This window comes from Periophthalmus magnuspinnatus, chromosome 14, assembly GCF_009829125.3.
Source record: "Periophthalmus magnuspinnatus isolate fPerMag1 chromosome 14, fPerMag1.2.pri, whole genome shotgun sequence".
Lineage (NCBI taxonomy): Eukaryota > Metazoa > Chordata > Actinopteri > Gobiiformes > Gobiidae > Periophthalmus > Periophthalmus magnuspinnatus.
In genome coordinates, this window is record NC_047139.1 from 12889272 (window position 1) to 12906992 (window position 17721).

The 17721-nt window shown below is 37.0% G+C and overlaps 1 protein-coding gene across 2 annotated transcripts; it reads right to left on the reverse strand.

Moving 5' to 3' along the window:
- Positions 1-116: 116 nt before the first annotated feature.
- Positions 117-17483, reverse strand: ap2b1 (adaptor related protein complex 2 subunit beta 1). Of its 2 annotated transcripts, XM_033978229.2 has the most exons (22): positions 17380-17483; positions 16355-16407; positions 15853-15958; positions 15364-15499; positions 14187-14432; positions 13395-13585; positions 12792-13013; positions 12159-12279; positions 11600-11695; positions 11256-11371; positions 11010-11175; positions 10802-10900; positions 9839-10098; positions 9054-9246; positions 7955-7996; positions 6725-6877; positions 5807-5952; positions 4832-4961; positions 4663-4747; positions 4007-4093; positions 2569-2723; positions 117-1456 (listed from the first exon to the last, which is right to left on the reverse strand). In XM_033978229.2, the coding sequence occupies exons 2-22, from the start codon at positions 16389-16391 to the stop codon at positions 1382-1384; spliced, it is 2862 nt and encodes a 953-aa protein (XP_033834120.1). In that variant the 5' UTR covers positions 16392-16407; positions 17380-17483; the 3' UTR covers positions 117-1381. The 2 variants fall into 2 exon arrangements, with proteins under 2 accessions (XP_033834120.1, XP_033834121.1); XM_033978230.2 differs by lacking the exon at positions 7955-7996.
- Between the last annotated feature and the right edge of the window lie 238 nt (positions 17484-17721).

The window sequence follows — 17721 nt, forward strand, 5'->3', positions numbered from 1 at the left end:
ATTTCAGTTGAAATGTGAATAAAAAATGTTCTGACAGGGACATTAAAGTTTTAAAATCATAAAAGAAAATAATAGAATTTGGCTTTAACATGTAAAATAATGTGAACAAAACAAACTTTGATAAATTTTGATTTTATTAATGCACAGTGACAAGTACAATTTACCACAGGAGTGCACATTGATATTGTAGAAGACTTCCATCCATACTTTTGGCATTAAAACACTTTTTTTGAAGGACAGGACTGTTTTAACAAAAATACTATAGCATTAATATAAGGGAATTTTATGATTAGACACAAATGTGACTTAGCATTACGTATTCATGCAATGTTAAAAGAGGGGGTAATTTTACTTCTATGGGGTATTAACTGCTAACCGATAATATATTTAGATCTCTGTTACCTTTTATTGTTCTGAAAATGCTATATTTACCATAAACGTATTAAACATGTTTTACTTTTTCACTTTTGATTTGATGCTGAGTCTCCCCTCTCTTTGCTCTCAGCACTAAGCCACTACCCCTTCAGAGGAGTGGCTTAGTGCTGTATACACAATTAAATTAAACACACAATTCAGAGCGTGCATCCCACTAAGGAAACTACTGCACGTCGCAATAGGTTTGTCAAGTTCGGCTTGTGAGCTGAGCATTGAACAGAATCTTACAGCTATTTGTATGGAGGGTTTGAATATGGACCAGGAGAGATGGCAAAATTACTGAAATGTGCTATAACACGGTAGGGATCAAACAAAACAAAAAAATAAGATTTTAAATACCCCCTCTTTAAGTATATGAAACAACATGGAGACCTAATATTTGATCATTTTAAGCACACTACATCCCCAATACTACAATAGGAACTGCTAAGGTGTTCTACTCGATCAATAGCACCAATACAACAGTTATTTAAGAATTATATTTTTAAGTGGCAACATTTGAGTGGTTACTTTGTACCTGTGAAATACATAAAACAATATGGCAGCATAAAAAAGGAAAAACAAAGAGGTAGATGGACAAATAAATAGGAATGATTATGAGGCGGAAGCTAGCGGGGAGTGAAAAGGCTTGACAAGTTAGCCAGCTTCAATTTGCACTAAAAAGAACTAGCTTAGCCAAAACTATTGTTAGCTAGGAATGTCTATGGATTTAATTAGGAAGCACATCAAAATATAGATTTGTTTTTAAACAACTGATGCAAAGCCAGAGCCAATCATAAAGAATAAAAAGAGTAAACCAACTGTATCATTTTTACAACGTTAAGACGATATTTAAGAATGGAATGGAATTTAAGTGAGGAGTGTATAGAAGAGTTACTGCTAATATTGACTTAGCTTAAAGCATAGCCTGATGTTAAGCTAATGATAAAACACTACATTAGGTGCTTTAGTTCTTGAGAATGGAGTCGTACATTTGGTAGATGTATTGGGACACCTCCGGAGCGCGACACTTCAGGGACAGCTGTGGACAAAACAAAACATGGTTAGAATACATATGGCTCTCAAGCGATTTACAATTTAATACTTTTAGGTATATTACGTTCTATGAATAATGCTTGTACAGAAATTAGGGGTGGGTGATATTGACAAAAATTATTTGAAAATGTAAGATTTTTTGCATTGTTTAATGTTTTGTCCTCACAGTTGTATTAACTTTACATTAACGTCTGAATTTTACTCTTTAAGTTAGTCTTACTTGAGTAGTACTATCCCCAAATACTTTTTGAGTAATTTCTACCACTTTGCACTTCTTGAGCAGTATTATTTTAAAGTATGTTGCAAGTTTTGTTACATGTTTTTTACTACTGTACCCACCTCTGCGTTTTGGAATGTTTACAATAATCACATCATGTTTTGCAATCTGAATAAAATGTGTTTGAATGTGCCTGAAAATATCTTAGTTAAGGTTAAAGTATGTGTAACTGTATGGACAATTGAAGAAATATTATGTTATTGAAAGATTACACAAGGTTTGTGTCCAAACATTTCTATTATATATTACATTGTTTACAACTTTCTACTTTCAACTATATGGTGCAAGATGTATGGAATTATGTTGCAAATAAAAACATGTTAAATAACTCCAATATACATTTGTTTAAAATATATTCAAAATCATCAAATTTGCCATCCTTTGCTTTGTTGATAATTCTGCAAATCCTTGGCCTTCTCTCAATAAGCTCCATGATGAAGTCTCCTGAAATGGTTTTCACTTCACTGATGTGAATTATTGGAATGTGCAAAGCAGAGATCAAAGCAAAGGGCTCTCTATCCAACACTAATTTATTTTGAGTGTATTTTTTGTTTATTACATTTCGCATCTGCCCATTCATAGTTATGATGCCTTCAGTGAGAACTTACAATGTGAGAATCTACAGTGATGCAAATAAAGAAAAAAAAAGATACATGAAAAAGTGTGTCCAAACTTTTGACTGCTAGTGTATTTCCCAACCTTCTTAGGAAATGTTCTCTTTAGTACAAAAACATTTCCCAGTATACAAAGGAGGGGAGTGTAGTGAGCATTTTTAATTGTAAAAAGAATTTCCTCATATGAACTGAACAGCTGTAATGTACCGTGTAGTTGGGGTTGCCAGGTTGGATGCGCAGTTCAGCCAGAATCCAGATGCCGTTGGTGAGTTTAAGAGACTGGTACAGCATGTCCTGGCCCTCCACGTTCCTCTTGGCGATGGTGTAGATGTTGTTGTTCTGAAGCTTGCCTGATACTGTGTCTACAAAGAGATGGAGAGAAATCAGACAAAGAACAGACAGTGGAACGTCCATACTAGTTCTATGAATTGGTATTAGGAGTAAGCTAATACTGTTGTCATGATACTAACATTTCAAACTCGATTTTGATACTAAGGAATGGACTTGATACTCAATACCAATTCAGATACCACGATGGCAGTAAAACACACTTTAGACTCAATAGAATGGCATTTTCAATCCAAGTACTTTCTTTTATATTAGCAAACAACCGTATATCTATGTAATCCCTCAGTCGTACAAATAGTTCAGGCAACAGTTTTTTAAAAGAAAAAAAAATTAAGGACACCTTCTAATTTACAGTTAACAAGTAATCCAAGCAATGCTACAAGCAATGGTGTCTTGAAATTTAGAATCCAAAGCATTTTGGATTTTTAAATTACCGGTAGTTATTTTATATACAAGATTGTATTATTGTAAACTGGATTGTATTATTTTAGCTGTAATTTTATTTTAAAGAGAAACAGTTAATCAATGTGTAGTAGAAATGTTATCTTTTATTGGGTTATCTTAACCAAATATATGCCTTCAAAACCCCAAATCTCCTAAAATCTTGAATAGAAATCATACGTCCGATTGCCAATTAAGAGGGTTTTTTTTGTCATAAAAGAAATATATATATTTCTTATGAATAGTTAAAAAAGCCTGTACCTAACTGTATTTGCAAAATTTGTCTTGCCCCAGGTCAAAATAAGTCCGCCGTGTGCTATCTGCATTTAATTGTAAAGCAATTTTCAGGCAATAATCAGGATGTGCATGGTTAGCATGCCATTTGTTGTTAGCATTACCGTAACTGCAAAACTCTGCTCTGGTCTCCGAAAGTTGTGAAAAACACTTATGTATTATGAACATCCTTCATTCTTTAGACCACTGCAAAGCATTTTAAATGACCTACTTTTCAAGTTTTTAAATCATGCAAAGCACCTTTAATTGCTATGGCAATGGCCATGGCCATGAACAGCTAGTCATAAGAAACTCTATCACACTGCTGGAAGGGCCTACAAGGGAATAAGTAAGATTATTATAGCTCTACACAACATTCATACTATCTCTAGTAGGACCAAGCACCACTACAGTCAGCTACCAGTTTATAGACCTGGGAAGAGTTTTGGAGCAAAATCCAAAAACGGACTCATCCTTGAGACAAAATGAGAGAGCAGAATCCAAAAAAATGCATCAATTCATGAGTTTATAAAAGAACATAAATTAATGCATTAGCAATAACATTCAGTTGCTCTACACTTACCTGCATTTAGATGGCATTCCTTTATCTGGTACTGGAGCTCGTTCTCATTAGGGATGTCTTTCCAAGTGGCCAGGAACACCTGTCGCTCTGGAAACACACAGACACGTATTTCAGTGACAGAGGTGACTAGAAAGAACAGACGTTACATTTGCTTTGTGAAGTTTTTGAACAAACTGTACTCTGATTAGTGGTTTGTACTTAAGCTACACTTTATTGTGCCCCGTAGGGGACCTTCAATGCCATTGGGACAACTGATCAGAAGCAGTGGGTGCAGCAGTCCCACACCCGGGGACCCATCTCCAGCTCTTGAGCTAAGTTCGGGCAAAACTACTTTGACTGGAGGATTTTACCTAGAAACCCAGAATAGTGGAGTGTGATTGGTCTAACAGGTAACCACACTTTAAACTCCACCCTGCAGCCAGATGTTTGTAATCTGAGCAATCTGCAATTTCAGGTACCTGGTGACTTCACACAGAGGCCACTGGAGCCAGGACATACCCATTTTTATACATTTTTGACTACAAATTTACAACTTTACCTAGTTTGCACTAAAAATGCCCAAAACTGCCAAGGAACAGAACAAAATGCTATTCAACCATACCCCATATACACAGTTTAGTGCTTCCACTTCAAAACAAATTGGAGATCAGACTTACCCATTTTGCCATCTTCTACAAAGAATATGTTTAGAGGAATGAGAACGCTGAAGTAGAAAACGTCTATGTTGTTTTTCACAGCCACCTGGAGACAAGTATGACGTGCATATGTAAGGATTAGATAGAACTGGATTAGCCTCAGTTTAGGTGTGTTCTATGGGCTCTGTACCTGTAGGTTGTTGAGGGGGTCCATCTTCATGACTGGTCCGATGGTGTTGATGGGCAGAGACACTTCGATGTTCTGGTTTGGCATCAGTGGAGTGTGGATGGGCAGAGGGCTGGTTGGAATCATCCCAAAACTGAAAAAAAAAAATCTTTACACTATTTGCCAGGGACATCCAGTCTACTTAAAGAGCCCAAATTCTTTCCCATGTATTTGAGTAAAATTTGTCTTCCTCAGAACAGATATTTTGACCTCAAGAGCTGCTTATACGATATAGGTTCGCTGTGTACTGTCTCCATCTAATTATGAAGCGTTTTATTGTCAGTAATCAGGAGCATGCTAGTTGTTGTTAGCTTTACCGTGATGACAAAACTCCGCTCTGGGCTCTGAAAGTTGTGAAAAGCCCTTATAAACTCATCTAAATAATTAGGATGCTTGGAATGCATAAGGTAAGTGAGGAATAACTTTGGACCTGCAGCTAATAACTTTTTACTGCAGCCAATGAGCTAAACAAGGAAATGCAACAATATTAAAATTCAAAATTATTAAAATGATAAATGATAGACACTAAGTAATAGACTCGATATGCAGTATAGATTCCTATACTACAATGTTAATTTAAACAAATAACTTTCTTTAGACAATAAAATGTGAACATTAAATCATAGTATTTTGTTTTATTTCACCATGTGGCCTTATATCTGTGTAATCCCTCAGTTGTCCAATTAGTTTCCATAGTGGTCTATGGGCGTATGCTAGTTTATGTGGTCTTATACTTCTGATATAGCTCAAGATCATTGTAAAGTTATTCAGGAAAAGTTCATTTCTGTCCTGTGAATGTGACTTTTTAATATTGATACCTGCTCAAATGGGTATCTAGTTTCAGTATCTACTTGATTTTTTGACAACCCAATAAGGCAGAACTACTCCTCTCTTTCTTGTAGTGTAATGCATTGTGTTGGCAGCAGCCCTCCTCCTGACCTGTTCTTGTTGAACTGGATAGCGAAGTCGGTCATGTGCTGCAGGGCCTTGTTGGTGAAGGTCATGTCCATGTACATGTGTCCTTGTCTGCGTGAGAACGTCCCCGAAATTTCCAGCCCTTTGGCCTTAACCGCAGGCAGCCACACCTAAAGCACAGAAAAACTATTAGCATGAACACCAACTCCAAATGGAAAGAAACAGACAGGGAGATTTTTTTTTTCCAACAAAGCAAAAACAAAAATGACATGTGAATTTGACAACCAGTATGATACGAAGTAAACTCATTTCAAGTAATTCATCACTTAAACTAGAAAAAGCTCTTGTGATTGTTGTAATTTTTTTCAGTTCATATTTCGGTCTTTTTGCCAATTCTGAATTAAAATCTGAATGTACATAGAATTGCATTATTAAATCATTAACTGCTAATTGCAATGCTTGTCAGAAAAATGCCATTAGATACATTGCTCAAATAATTTAGCCCTAGCTTTAAGTTCATTTAACTCCAAATCCACTAAAAGGATTGTAGTTTTGGGGTTTATGTCAGCAAAAAGGCTAATACTGAAAATGTATGTAAAAGTATATTCCCAACTGGATTCAAGACTTAATGGTCTTGCTATTGATGGAAAGTGCGACCACATTTACTAGTGATCCCTGTAAATTAACCAGTGATAGATCACTTACAGATATAAAGGAACTAACAAAAAACATGTTATATTATATTTTGGCTCCCGTCTGCAAAGAAAACAAAAATAAAAATTTAAATAAAATTAAATAAAAATAGGAAAGGTTAATTTCTGTCCTGTAACAGACAACAACAACAACACATACTCAAATGAGGATTTAGTTTCGATACTAGTTTTTATATAGATTAGTGTCTGACTTTCAATACTTTTGATAACCCTGCATAGAAGTACTCACTGCTTTGGGAGCCACATATCCCCCGGTGGGGATCGCCATGCTGGAGGAGAGCTCGAACAGGTCGTTGAGTCCACTGGAGGCAGCCGGAGGAGCGGGGGTGGGGGAGGGGGCAAAAGTACTGGGCACAGACGATGGGATGAAGTTCTGACCAACCTGTGTCACAAACAGCAGCAAGGTTAAAAACAAGCAATAGAGGGGTATAACAAACACTGCAGCGTTTGAATGTTTTTTTCTGGATTATTTTATTAGATTAATACTTCCTTTGTTGACAATTACCTTTCAAAAGCGTATGTTTAACCACAAATGGTATCAAGTATGTATATAATGTAGTAACAATCTATCATAACGTATGGTTACCGGTGTGGAAATCTCACCAACTGCCAGTCACCGTTAACACATTCATGGTCATAACCTTGTTAGCTTTAAATGACTGCAAGATGGGTTGTTGCAAAAAAAAAAAAAAAAAAAGAAAAAAAAAGGTGATTGTGAACATGTTCATCATTTTAAATCTGACTGTCACAAAATTGACATTACACTTAACAGCTCCATATAAATTGCTAAAACCACTCTGAATCAAAATCAGAAAAAAAAAAATCATAATTTTTTATTTTGCTAATGTAGATATTGCTTTTTTGGTCCCATAAAACAAAAAGCACACCCATTGCATGCAAAGAAAAGACACAGGCCAAAGAAAAAATAAATTATAATTATACATAGCTAAAGGCCAGACATTTTGGTAAACTTTAACTTTAAAAACAGAGCCATTATATTCAACATTCTATCTTATTGGCAATATAAATTCACCTAAAAAGAATATATATACATTTTCATTTAAAAAGCATTTGTGAGCAGGGCTGTAGTTGGCTAAAAAGGGGGTGTGACAAAAGCTCTCAAAATTGTGAGTGCAGTTTGGGTCAGATACATAGAGATGCATCACAAGACTGGACCTGACAGAAGTTCTAACAAAAACAACTATTTATGCAGAAAAAAGTATGAGGAAACAATTTGATAAGTTGACTCTGTCTTTATGTGAATACAGCTCACTCATCAACTTCTTTCTGCTGTTGCCCCGTATAAATCCTAATTCTTAAATAAAATCATTAGTCGACTCATACAAATTTTGGTTGACTAAGACACCATCGACTGAGTACAGATGGGTTTAATGGGTTGAACAAAAGAATATTATCAAGCAGCGAGATAGATAGATGCAAACAGTGCACAGGAACTTACTGCTGGACTTCCACCAACACCTCCTCCCAGGTCTCCCCCCAGCTACAGGCCACATCAGCACCAGGAGAACCAGGAGAACCAGGAGAACCAGGAGAACCAGGAGAACCAGGAGAACCAGGAGAGAGAGAGCACAGAGGGGAGAGAGGCTTAGAGAGCAGCCCGACTACTCACCACAACCTTAAGTCATTATCAACGTCATAGTCAAACGTCAGTCAAATAGAAGAAGTTGTTTAACGCATAATCCTTAATACTATATTCCATGGTAGCGTATGGACAATTCAATTTAGCACTTTCTAATTGATGTATGCCAAGAATGGCCTGTTATTTTACAGCATTTAAATGTGCAATATACATTTATCCAATATTTTGAATCAATTGTAACAATTTCAAATATTGCTCATAAATTTGAGTGACTCTTTTACCACAATCAAAGTGGCTGTGCAAAAAACATTTAAAAAGCATAAATCATGTATATTTTATATTGAAGTACAGCTAAAGCCAGAGTATGTAATTTTTTAGCCAGAAAATAGGCCAAAATAAAAGCATGTTGTTTTTTTTGGGTTTTTTTATTTATTTTTTATTCATGTGCATACTGTGGGTACGCTTGCATCTCCACAAACCTGACTCTGATTTGGCCTGGAGGAAGATCTTGCTTGTTTCTATGGAAATATTGTTCCTTCGGCTACAATATTCCACAGTATAGAAAAAAACGTATCCATGGAGAATATTCAGAAATGGGGTTTAAACTGTCTATTTCCATGGAATCATGACCAAGCTCTAGAAAGTTACAGACTGTACCTTTAACTGTTTCTGATATCTTTAACAGGAGAGATAGATAGAGATAATGCAACTGAATAAACCATTTTATTCAGTTGCATAAAAATTACCATAAAAATATTTAATTGTGACAAAACTATACTGTTACATTCCTAGCAGATATTAGAATTACCTTCAAACTTCACTTCAACTTCACATTTAAGACCTAACGTATGGGATGAGAGATGTTAAATTGTAAATAAATGCCATGTTTCTTGTCAATTTGCCTATCGTCTCCCTCCTTCGAGTGAAAGAACAGTGTGTATTGTCCCGTGTCCCTCACCAGACTGTCCAGACCTCCCCCCAGCAGATCCACAGCCCCCATCTGCATGGAGGACACCTGGGGCACATTGACCGGAGGCCCCAGGTCCAGGTTGAGCAGGTCCCCCAGGAGGTCTCCCTGACTGGGAATGACATGAGGCTGCTCTATCCCTGCAGCAGGACCACTGCTCACGGGGCTCTCTCCAGTGTCGATACTGCAGTGCAACAGAAAACAACAAACACAGTCAATAATGTTGTTATGATAGTAAAAAAAAAAAAAAAAAGTAAAAAAGCAGCGTTAAATACTCAATATGCAAAATATGTTGTCATTTATTTTGGTTCAGAAAGGAAAGGTCCTTGTATTTGAGCAAAATGTGCCTCAGTACAGCTATATTAACCAGCTCTATAAGCAGTCAAAATATGTCCACTGTGTGCTGTCTACTTCCTGACAATAAAACACTAAAACACTTAATTAGCACTTAATTAGATGCAATCTATATAATAATAAGGAGGTGCGCATTAGCATGGTAATTGGTATTAGCTTTACCGTAATGACAGATCTGCACTCATCGCTTCGTTTCATCGCAATGAATAATTAAGATCCTTTGAACACATGACGTAAAAAATAACACTGCTATAATACATTTATGTTTTAGACAAAAACAAATCAAATCCTAAGTCAAGATATAAAAAGTGAATTATTGCATCTCTTCTAATTATCAGAAAAATATATACTTATTTGAAAAATATACTTAATAAATTTAACCTCCGATTCCAGAGAGGGGGACAACAGTACATGTTCGTTACCTGCTGTGCTGGACGGGCAGGTGCTTTCGGTGGATGCCATGGCTGCCCTCCACAAAGGCGTTGGGAGGTTTGTGGTAGACTGAGGCCAGCGAGCCGATGTGGCAGATGAGCTCGTCCAACAGCGTAGGCTCAATCAGGTCCGTCTCCTCGGAGATCAGGGGCTTCTCCGACAGCACCACCTCTTTGGCCGTCACTGGGTCTGTGGACAGCAGACGCCAGTAGATGTAGCCACGGTCACGCAGATCCGGGTTGTCAGAGTCCTGGAGGGGAAGAGAAACAAGGATTTTGTTATGTTCTAGCTGTGTTCCCTCTTCATTATCTTACTCCTTCTATTGATTCATGCATGTTTGAGTAATCCTGTATTGAAGCATGAACACTCAGAAAATGTAAAAAAAAACATTCGTGAAGGGTAACGAAAGATCCCATTGCCTTTTTAAGATAATCAGGCTGTAAAATGTTGTAGTAACACCACATGCTTTAGCTGCTTTAAACTTTTATGTTTAGGCCTTTTCTACGCCCACCACACAACGAAAATGAACATTTGAACTAGAATCTTACCAATTACAGCACTTAAGCTTAAATAGAAGCAACTACTGATCTTTTTTATTTTGACTGGAGTTGCAGAGGGAAAAATTGCCTAGGCCAAAAAACATGTACATGAGTGATCTACTGTTTGCTACAGCGAAATGCCACTCAGAAGAGTGATCAGTTCTGCCAACAACACCAATTTGATGGTACTGTCTTTATCAGACAATAGACATATGTGATATCTAGGGACTGTATGGTAATCGTGATGCATATATTGTATCGACAGATTAGAAGCAATGTACATCTCAACATGTAACAGTAGACAATGTTATTAAAACACCATGTACAAAGAGTAGTAGCAAAACATATTTTATATTATACAAAATATATAAAATGACCAGCACGGTGCAACATAAAGTGAGCGAGTTTCCTCACCTGAGTGGCCAGGCTGAGGACCTGCTGCACCAGCTCCTGAGTCTCCGAGGGCTTCTTGAGGAACAGCTTCACAATCGCAGTCAGCAGAGTCAGCTGGACCTGAAGACAAACACATCACACAGAAGAAGTGAGAAAATCTGTACATTAAATAAGGCAATGTCTTCTGTGGAGTAATATGTCTGGTTATTCCAGTGCATGTGCTCCTGACCTGCGTGCTCTCATCGTGGAAGCCTTCCAGGAAGCTCTCCAGCAGTTCGTCGGCATTGTCGATCCTCTCGGCGTATTCCCCCACAATCCAGATCATAGCAGCACGTGCGTCCGGCTCATCCAGGGAGTCCAGGTTCTCACAGAGGGTGGCAATGATGCTCTCATACCTCACAGGGAAACAAAACAACATGTGATGTCCTGTATATAACAAAGCAGTAATATTCAAAACACAGTTGTGCGTACTCACTTGTTGGGGTACTTGCGGAAGATGTCCCTGATGACCACAATAGCCTCTTGCACCACATAGTTGACCTTGGTCTGGATCAGGTCCAGCAGAGTGCTCACACAACGCTCAGCCGATTGCTGAAGAGAACAAGGACATGTTAACAACACTACACAATGATATTTTAATCATAACCACATAATACTAATATTATATAGGGTACAAAAGTATTATGGATATATACATCAATGGCATATTGACACAGCAATACTGTGCACATTCTTTTAGCATGTTTTATTCTGTGAACTACAGCTGTGCTCTTGTTTCCAAGACGGAAACACATATTTAACCCTTTCTTTCCTTCTCACCTCGACTTTAATGGCACAGCGGCCGATAGCACGCACAGCTTTACGCACAAAGTCAACATCCACCTCAGTGGCATACTCCTTCAGCTCAGCCAGCACCTATAAGACAACAAATTTACACTATCAGTCACAAGTCTGGACACACTTTTTCATTTTGTTTTCTTTATTTCCATGACGCTTTTTCGACCCAATGGCACATATGAAACATAGTAAATAACTCAAAACCTGTTTTAGACTAAAAATATATAAATAAAAATAGCCAGCCTTTGCTTTTAACCCTGCAAATTGAAAACCATTTCAGGAGAATTCATCAAAAAGCTCACTGAGAGAAGGCCAGGGGTTTGCAGTGCTGTCCACAGGCAAAGGTTGGATACTTTGAGAATTTTAATATAAAATATAAAAATATATATATATTGAGTTTGCTCCAGATATTTGATGTTTCCAGTAAGTACATATGATATGACCATTTAAATACATCTAGCATTAGGGTGATTGATGTTATTAAATAATTTGATAACCCATTCATATACATAGATTTCTTTGACTCTATAAATTACTTTACCTGAGCGATATTGGCCTGTGAAGCCAAGCGGATCATGATGTCCAGTTTCTCTAGTTTGACATAGATGGGGTCATTGTACTTGACAAAGAACACCTTTATCTCCTGCTTCAGAATCTCAGGCCTGCGCACAACACAGACACAGAATGATTACAATACTGATATTTTGATTGCTTTTTTAAAAAATAATGGGCTTGTATCTAGGGTTGAGCAAATAAATGTATATCACAATTTTCTTGGAGCCAGATCAAGTGTCTTAAGAAATTAGCTTAATGCCACAAGAATGAGATCACAATTGGATTTTATCGCCCAGCACCGGTAAGTCTAATCAGTTTTGTCCCATTATAGATATTTGTCAACCAGCTATTAGATGCAGACAAAACGCAGCAGTCTCATTTTGGCTTATCTGGAACTACAAAAGGTGAGCTGATTTGTGCTCTTACGTTCCTCTCAAATCACATAGTCACAAGCTAGCTAGCATTAGCCAAAAGTTTACTTAGTTCAGACCATAAATGCTTGTTTTGATCATAGAATCCCAAAAATGTGTTGCTTAAATCCTATTTATATTTCAGACAATGTGAAATTGTCCCCCTGCATGATGCCACTGCAAAGTATCATCATGACTCTTTAATGTACCTCTTCTGTACGATGAGATTGATGTTCCTCAGGGCCACGTACTGGACCTCTGGCTCTCCTGACAGCAGAGTGACCAGAGGGGGGGAGAGCTTCTTCAGCAGGGTGTTGTAGTAGTCTGAGTCTTTGGGCAGAAGCTCTAGGAACTTCATGAGCACTTTGACCGCAGACAGCACCACAGCTGAGTTAGCGTGGGACAGCCTGGGGGTCACACGCTCACAAATGCTACAAGGGACAGAGGACAACATAGAATCAGACCCAGTAGTTCAAAAAGGATACTAAGCAATTATTTAGCAGTACACAAAAATAAATCACGAAAATATGTATTTGCAATATTGGCTGATGCAATAATCAATATCGCAAGAAAATAAATATATCGCAACACAAAGTTCTCCATTGTACAAAAGTGGACTGTTTCTCATGATTTTTCATACCAAGTCCAAATTTAGACTTTGGTTTAATTTTTATTTTGACCCTGTTTGACTAGTAAATGAGACCATGTGCATTTTTTGTTTTAAATTAGCTGAACTTGTTGAATATCTTTTCCTCACATAGTGCAGCCCTAATGGGGAATGATCCTTTGTCCATGCCCTGCAGCTGTATTACCTCTGGGCCTCGCGCTCGTCCTTGGGGTTGTAGTTGGAGAGGCAGTCCAGGATGAAGATCTGGCCCCACTCAGTGCACTCATTCAGGGCTGTGAGGAGCTTGTTGATGTTCTGGGGGTTCAGGTCTAGCAGGTTACTGTTGGGGTGAGACTCGCTGATCTCAGACAGAGCTGCCACCGCGTTGGCCACCACCTGGATGAAAAAAAAAACAACATTTAAAAGAATTATTTTGTTTTATTTAATGGTTTCATTTCATTCATCCAAATGATGATCAGGGCTGTGCAATAAATGGAATTTTAAATCGAGATTCAGTTATCTATTTTTAATGGAGGGGTCCACCACTGGTCCGTAAAAGCATGTGGTGGTCTAATAAATTAATAGTGAAATAAACTTTTTACATATGACAAAAATCATCATATTAAGAATTGTGTTGATGGATCAATGAAAGTAAAAACAATTTAGATTCGTTTTGTTTTTTTGTCACATTGCCCAAGCCCTATATTACTAAAACAAATACAAATCTATACCCATAGAAATTATAAAGTTAACTTAAGCTTAATGACTTGTGGTGGGGCATATATTGCTTACATGCATATAATAACAAATCTTGAACAATATTGAGAGTAAAATAAGAAAACTACTCATAAAAAGTAAAACAGGTTAAACCTGCACTGTAACCTGTGTTAATCAGAAGTATATATTATTTCTGCATACTTGAAAATACGGCATCCTATTTTTTCCTATCACCTACAAGTGGCCCTACTATGCTGCATAATATGTAGCACCAGCTCACCATGGGGTTGGAGTCAGCAATGAGGTCTCTGAGTGAGTCCAGAAAGCCTTGGTCCTCCACCATCTGGGCATTGATGTCGTGGAGCTTGGCCACGCACACGGCCGCAGTCTTCCTCACATAGGGGTCTTCATCTTTCAGACACTTCCTCAGAGGCTCACAGAGGTACTCTGTGATCTTATCCACCCTGATACAGCCCATGGTGCGCACAGCCAGGGCACGGATCAGAGGATTAGGGTCCTCACAGTCCTGGAGCAGAAAGGGAAACAAGTTAGAATAAAAGTTTAAATCTCCACTCAGTGCTAGTATAGTACGCTAGCAAGTCAGCATTGCAGCCTGTATCCTAATCGGTGACCGTGACCCAGAGGTACATTTACTTTTTATATGAATGTTTTGTCATAAATTGTTGTCAAACTCAACTCGTACTGGTTTAACTGAAGGCATTCTGTGTATCAATGTTTAAGGGAATTTCCCTGTAGTGTGAATCGCTCTGAGAGAGGAGCTCTGAGGTGAAGTGAACTGGGTTCACTTAGTTTTTTAAGGACTTTCTGCTCACACTCTGTAGCCTTTAAAGGATGTTTATGTTGTTGGAAAGTAAACGCATCTGTGTTTTGGAGACAGCATTAGGATATCCTCAAATTACACACATTGCGCCACAGTTGATCCAGTGTGATATAAAAAAATAGCAAGGCGGATTTTGTTTTTAGCTGTCTGCTATATAAATTATAATGCAAAGATAACTGAAGAAGGAATTGTGTGGCAACTGGACATTATTAGGGATGAATGACATCATTCATTAATCTAGTAATTTTCATGAATGGCTGTGATATCCAAAGTCTAGATGTCCAACATGACCATGTCAAGTGAAACCTCTTATCCCAGAATAAATGCTAGGTCATGCTTATGGAATTCTATATATAATTTATTTAATCATGATCTGATCAAGAATGCTTTAAAGAGAGATGACAGTGTACCTTGTATTATACAGGACAAACAATAATTGTAATACATTTTTTTTACTAGTTACTATATCCATAATTGATTCGTAGTAGTACTGGCACTTCTATAAATTGGTACTGCATGTAACACTGTACAGGCAATTGAGTTTTTTAACTTGTTTTCATTCAAAATTACACAGATTTTACTTAAGAAAGAAACATAAGTGAGTAGAGGGCCTTGCCTTGACAAAGCTATTGACGGCCATGATGGCCATGTCAGGCTGGCTCTTGGCGTAGTTCATCAGGTACAGGTAGACCAGCTTCTTCAGCTCCAGGTTATCAGTTTGCATGCAGTTCACCACGTCTGGGAACAACGAACTGGACACAAACAGAGACATATTAGGATATATAAACTCTTTACTTTCAGTTCAACAGGTTGCACATTTACATTTTAGTTCCAGTTTGGAAGAAATATCAAACATTCAATGTTGAACTGTTTCATTATTTGTTAGGGATTGGCTCCACAGACTGTCATATTAACCTCATGTTTTTTTAAATGACTTTCAATCATATCTTTAAGGTTGCACGCATGTTTTTAATAAAGGAACAACGTTATAACATGGTAGAAAGCTAAAAAAAAAATCTATTTTGCATAATACCTCCTCTTGAAATAGAAATGCATTTTTGTAGTTCATATAGACAATATCTTGCTTGTGATATAATCTACAAACCTGACGTCCTTGCCCACAGTCATTGCAGCAATGACTTTCTTGACGGCCTCTTTTCTCTTCTCCTTCTTTTCATTGTTCAGTTCTGCTTTTAGTTCAAATATTTCTCCTAAAGAAAGAGAGAAGACACATTCACGTGCAAATCGAAATTTATAGAGAAGAGATGTTATAGAGAAGATAAGAAAGAAAGGGGAAGCCACACTTACATGCAGCAAACAAATGTAATCTGTGGAGGTTTATTTACATTACCGGATAATAAGTTCAAAATGGTAGAATATATATATTTTTTTACCATACACCATTTCAGAAAACTATTATTAATGAAGTAGTATGTAAAAGAAGTAATCTGGCGAGGAGTAAGTATAAAGGAAATTTCAATGAACCAAAATAGAAACTACTTCAGCATCTACACTATGAGCAGGTACTCATATATATATATATATATATATATATATATATATAATATATATATATATACCACACACACACACACATACATACTTACCTTTCTTGTTAGTTGTAAAATACTTGGAGTCCGTCATGGCAGCAGTTTCTTATCTGCAGAGAAAAAGTGGAAAAAGTCTAATTTTGGTATTGGAATAACAACCAATATTATTACTTTTATTTAAACAGAGACTGATTTGGCATTTTATCAAAGTAATAACCATTAGAATGTGTTCTGCTTCCATGTAATAGTAATACAATAAATGACTTAAACTAAATGAGCATTATGTGCACTGCTTGCTTTTCTCAACGGAGATGCAATTGCTTTTCCTAAAATGTTCCACAGTATGGTATTAAACTTATCCATCATGCATTCATTCAATTACATGTTTTTTTAATCGCTAGAAAAAGCCTAAATTAACCTTCTTTTTTTATTTTTTTTTTATAAATGTGGCCTTGATTGCTTGAAACTTTACATAATCTCATGTATGTATATAATATGCTTCATGTAGTTCTCTTAGTAGCCAAACTATGAATCTAAACGTGTGGCATAAACAAGATCTGTGGAGTTTAAAGCTTTGAGGTTGAATCAAGGAAAAATGTATGAATCAATCTATTCATCTACCAACCAACTGCAACTGATCCTATATCCGTTGACACGTCAGACAATTTTCTCAGCAACTGTAACGCAAATCATACTTTAAACGTAACAAAAATCCCAGGATATATCTTTTCTGACAGGTTATTTCACAGCATCTTGTCTCTGCATATCACTTTCCCTCTGCAGATGTTAGCAAGAAGCGGCTAACAGCATCACTTGCATATTATTATAACTCGGTAAGCTTCTACACAATCAGTTAACCTTTTAGGCTAAATAAATTCACGATCAAAGAATAAAACGCGTGGGAAACTAACAGAAACAGTAAATGTGCATAAAAGAAAAGGATTTACTAGTGGCACAGCGGCCCAGTTCTCTTCTAAACAGCGGTAGTACGAGTGGCATTAGCGCACACAGGGAAATAAGACATAATCGCAATCGTTAGGCAGTGTTGTATGGTAGGATAAAGGTTTAAATGTTATTCTGACCTGGGAAAAGTTTAAAAGAGTGAATTCCGGCTTCAGATTGTAATAAAAATGCCAAGGCGCAGTAGGCTGGGTAGGTTTCGTTGGAGGAAAGATGGAGAATTAAGAACCTGGAGGGGCGTTCGCGTACACCGTAAACCTGAGAATTTACAGCATAAATGTTATCTTAAAAGTACAAAAATAACGTTTAGGCCATAAAAGATTAGTTAAATGCCTTTATGCAATGATAATTAAGAGAAAATTGACCTTTATACATGTATAAATAGGTTATTAGGAGTAAAAAGGTTTATAATGGAATATTTGTGTGTTTTGAAATCGTCACATTAAAATGCAGGTTTTTTTGAA

What these genes read in the sequence shown, in the direction of transcription:
- ap2b1 (XM_033978229.2), bottom strand. Translation starts at nt 16,391, where the DNA reads ATGACGGACTCCAAGTATTTTACAACTAACAAGAAAG. An exon ending in GACGAGCGCGAGGCCCAGAG is followed by an intron (nt 13,014 to 13,394) that starts GTAATACAGCTG and finishes TGTCCCTTGTAG; the next exon opens with CATTTGTGAGCGTGTGACCC. An exon ending in GTGTTGGTGGAAGTCCAGCA is followed by an intron (nt 6,878 to 7,954) that starts GTAAGTTCCTGT and finishes TTTGTGACACAG; the next exon opens with GTTGGTCAGAACTTCATCCC.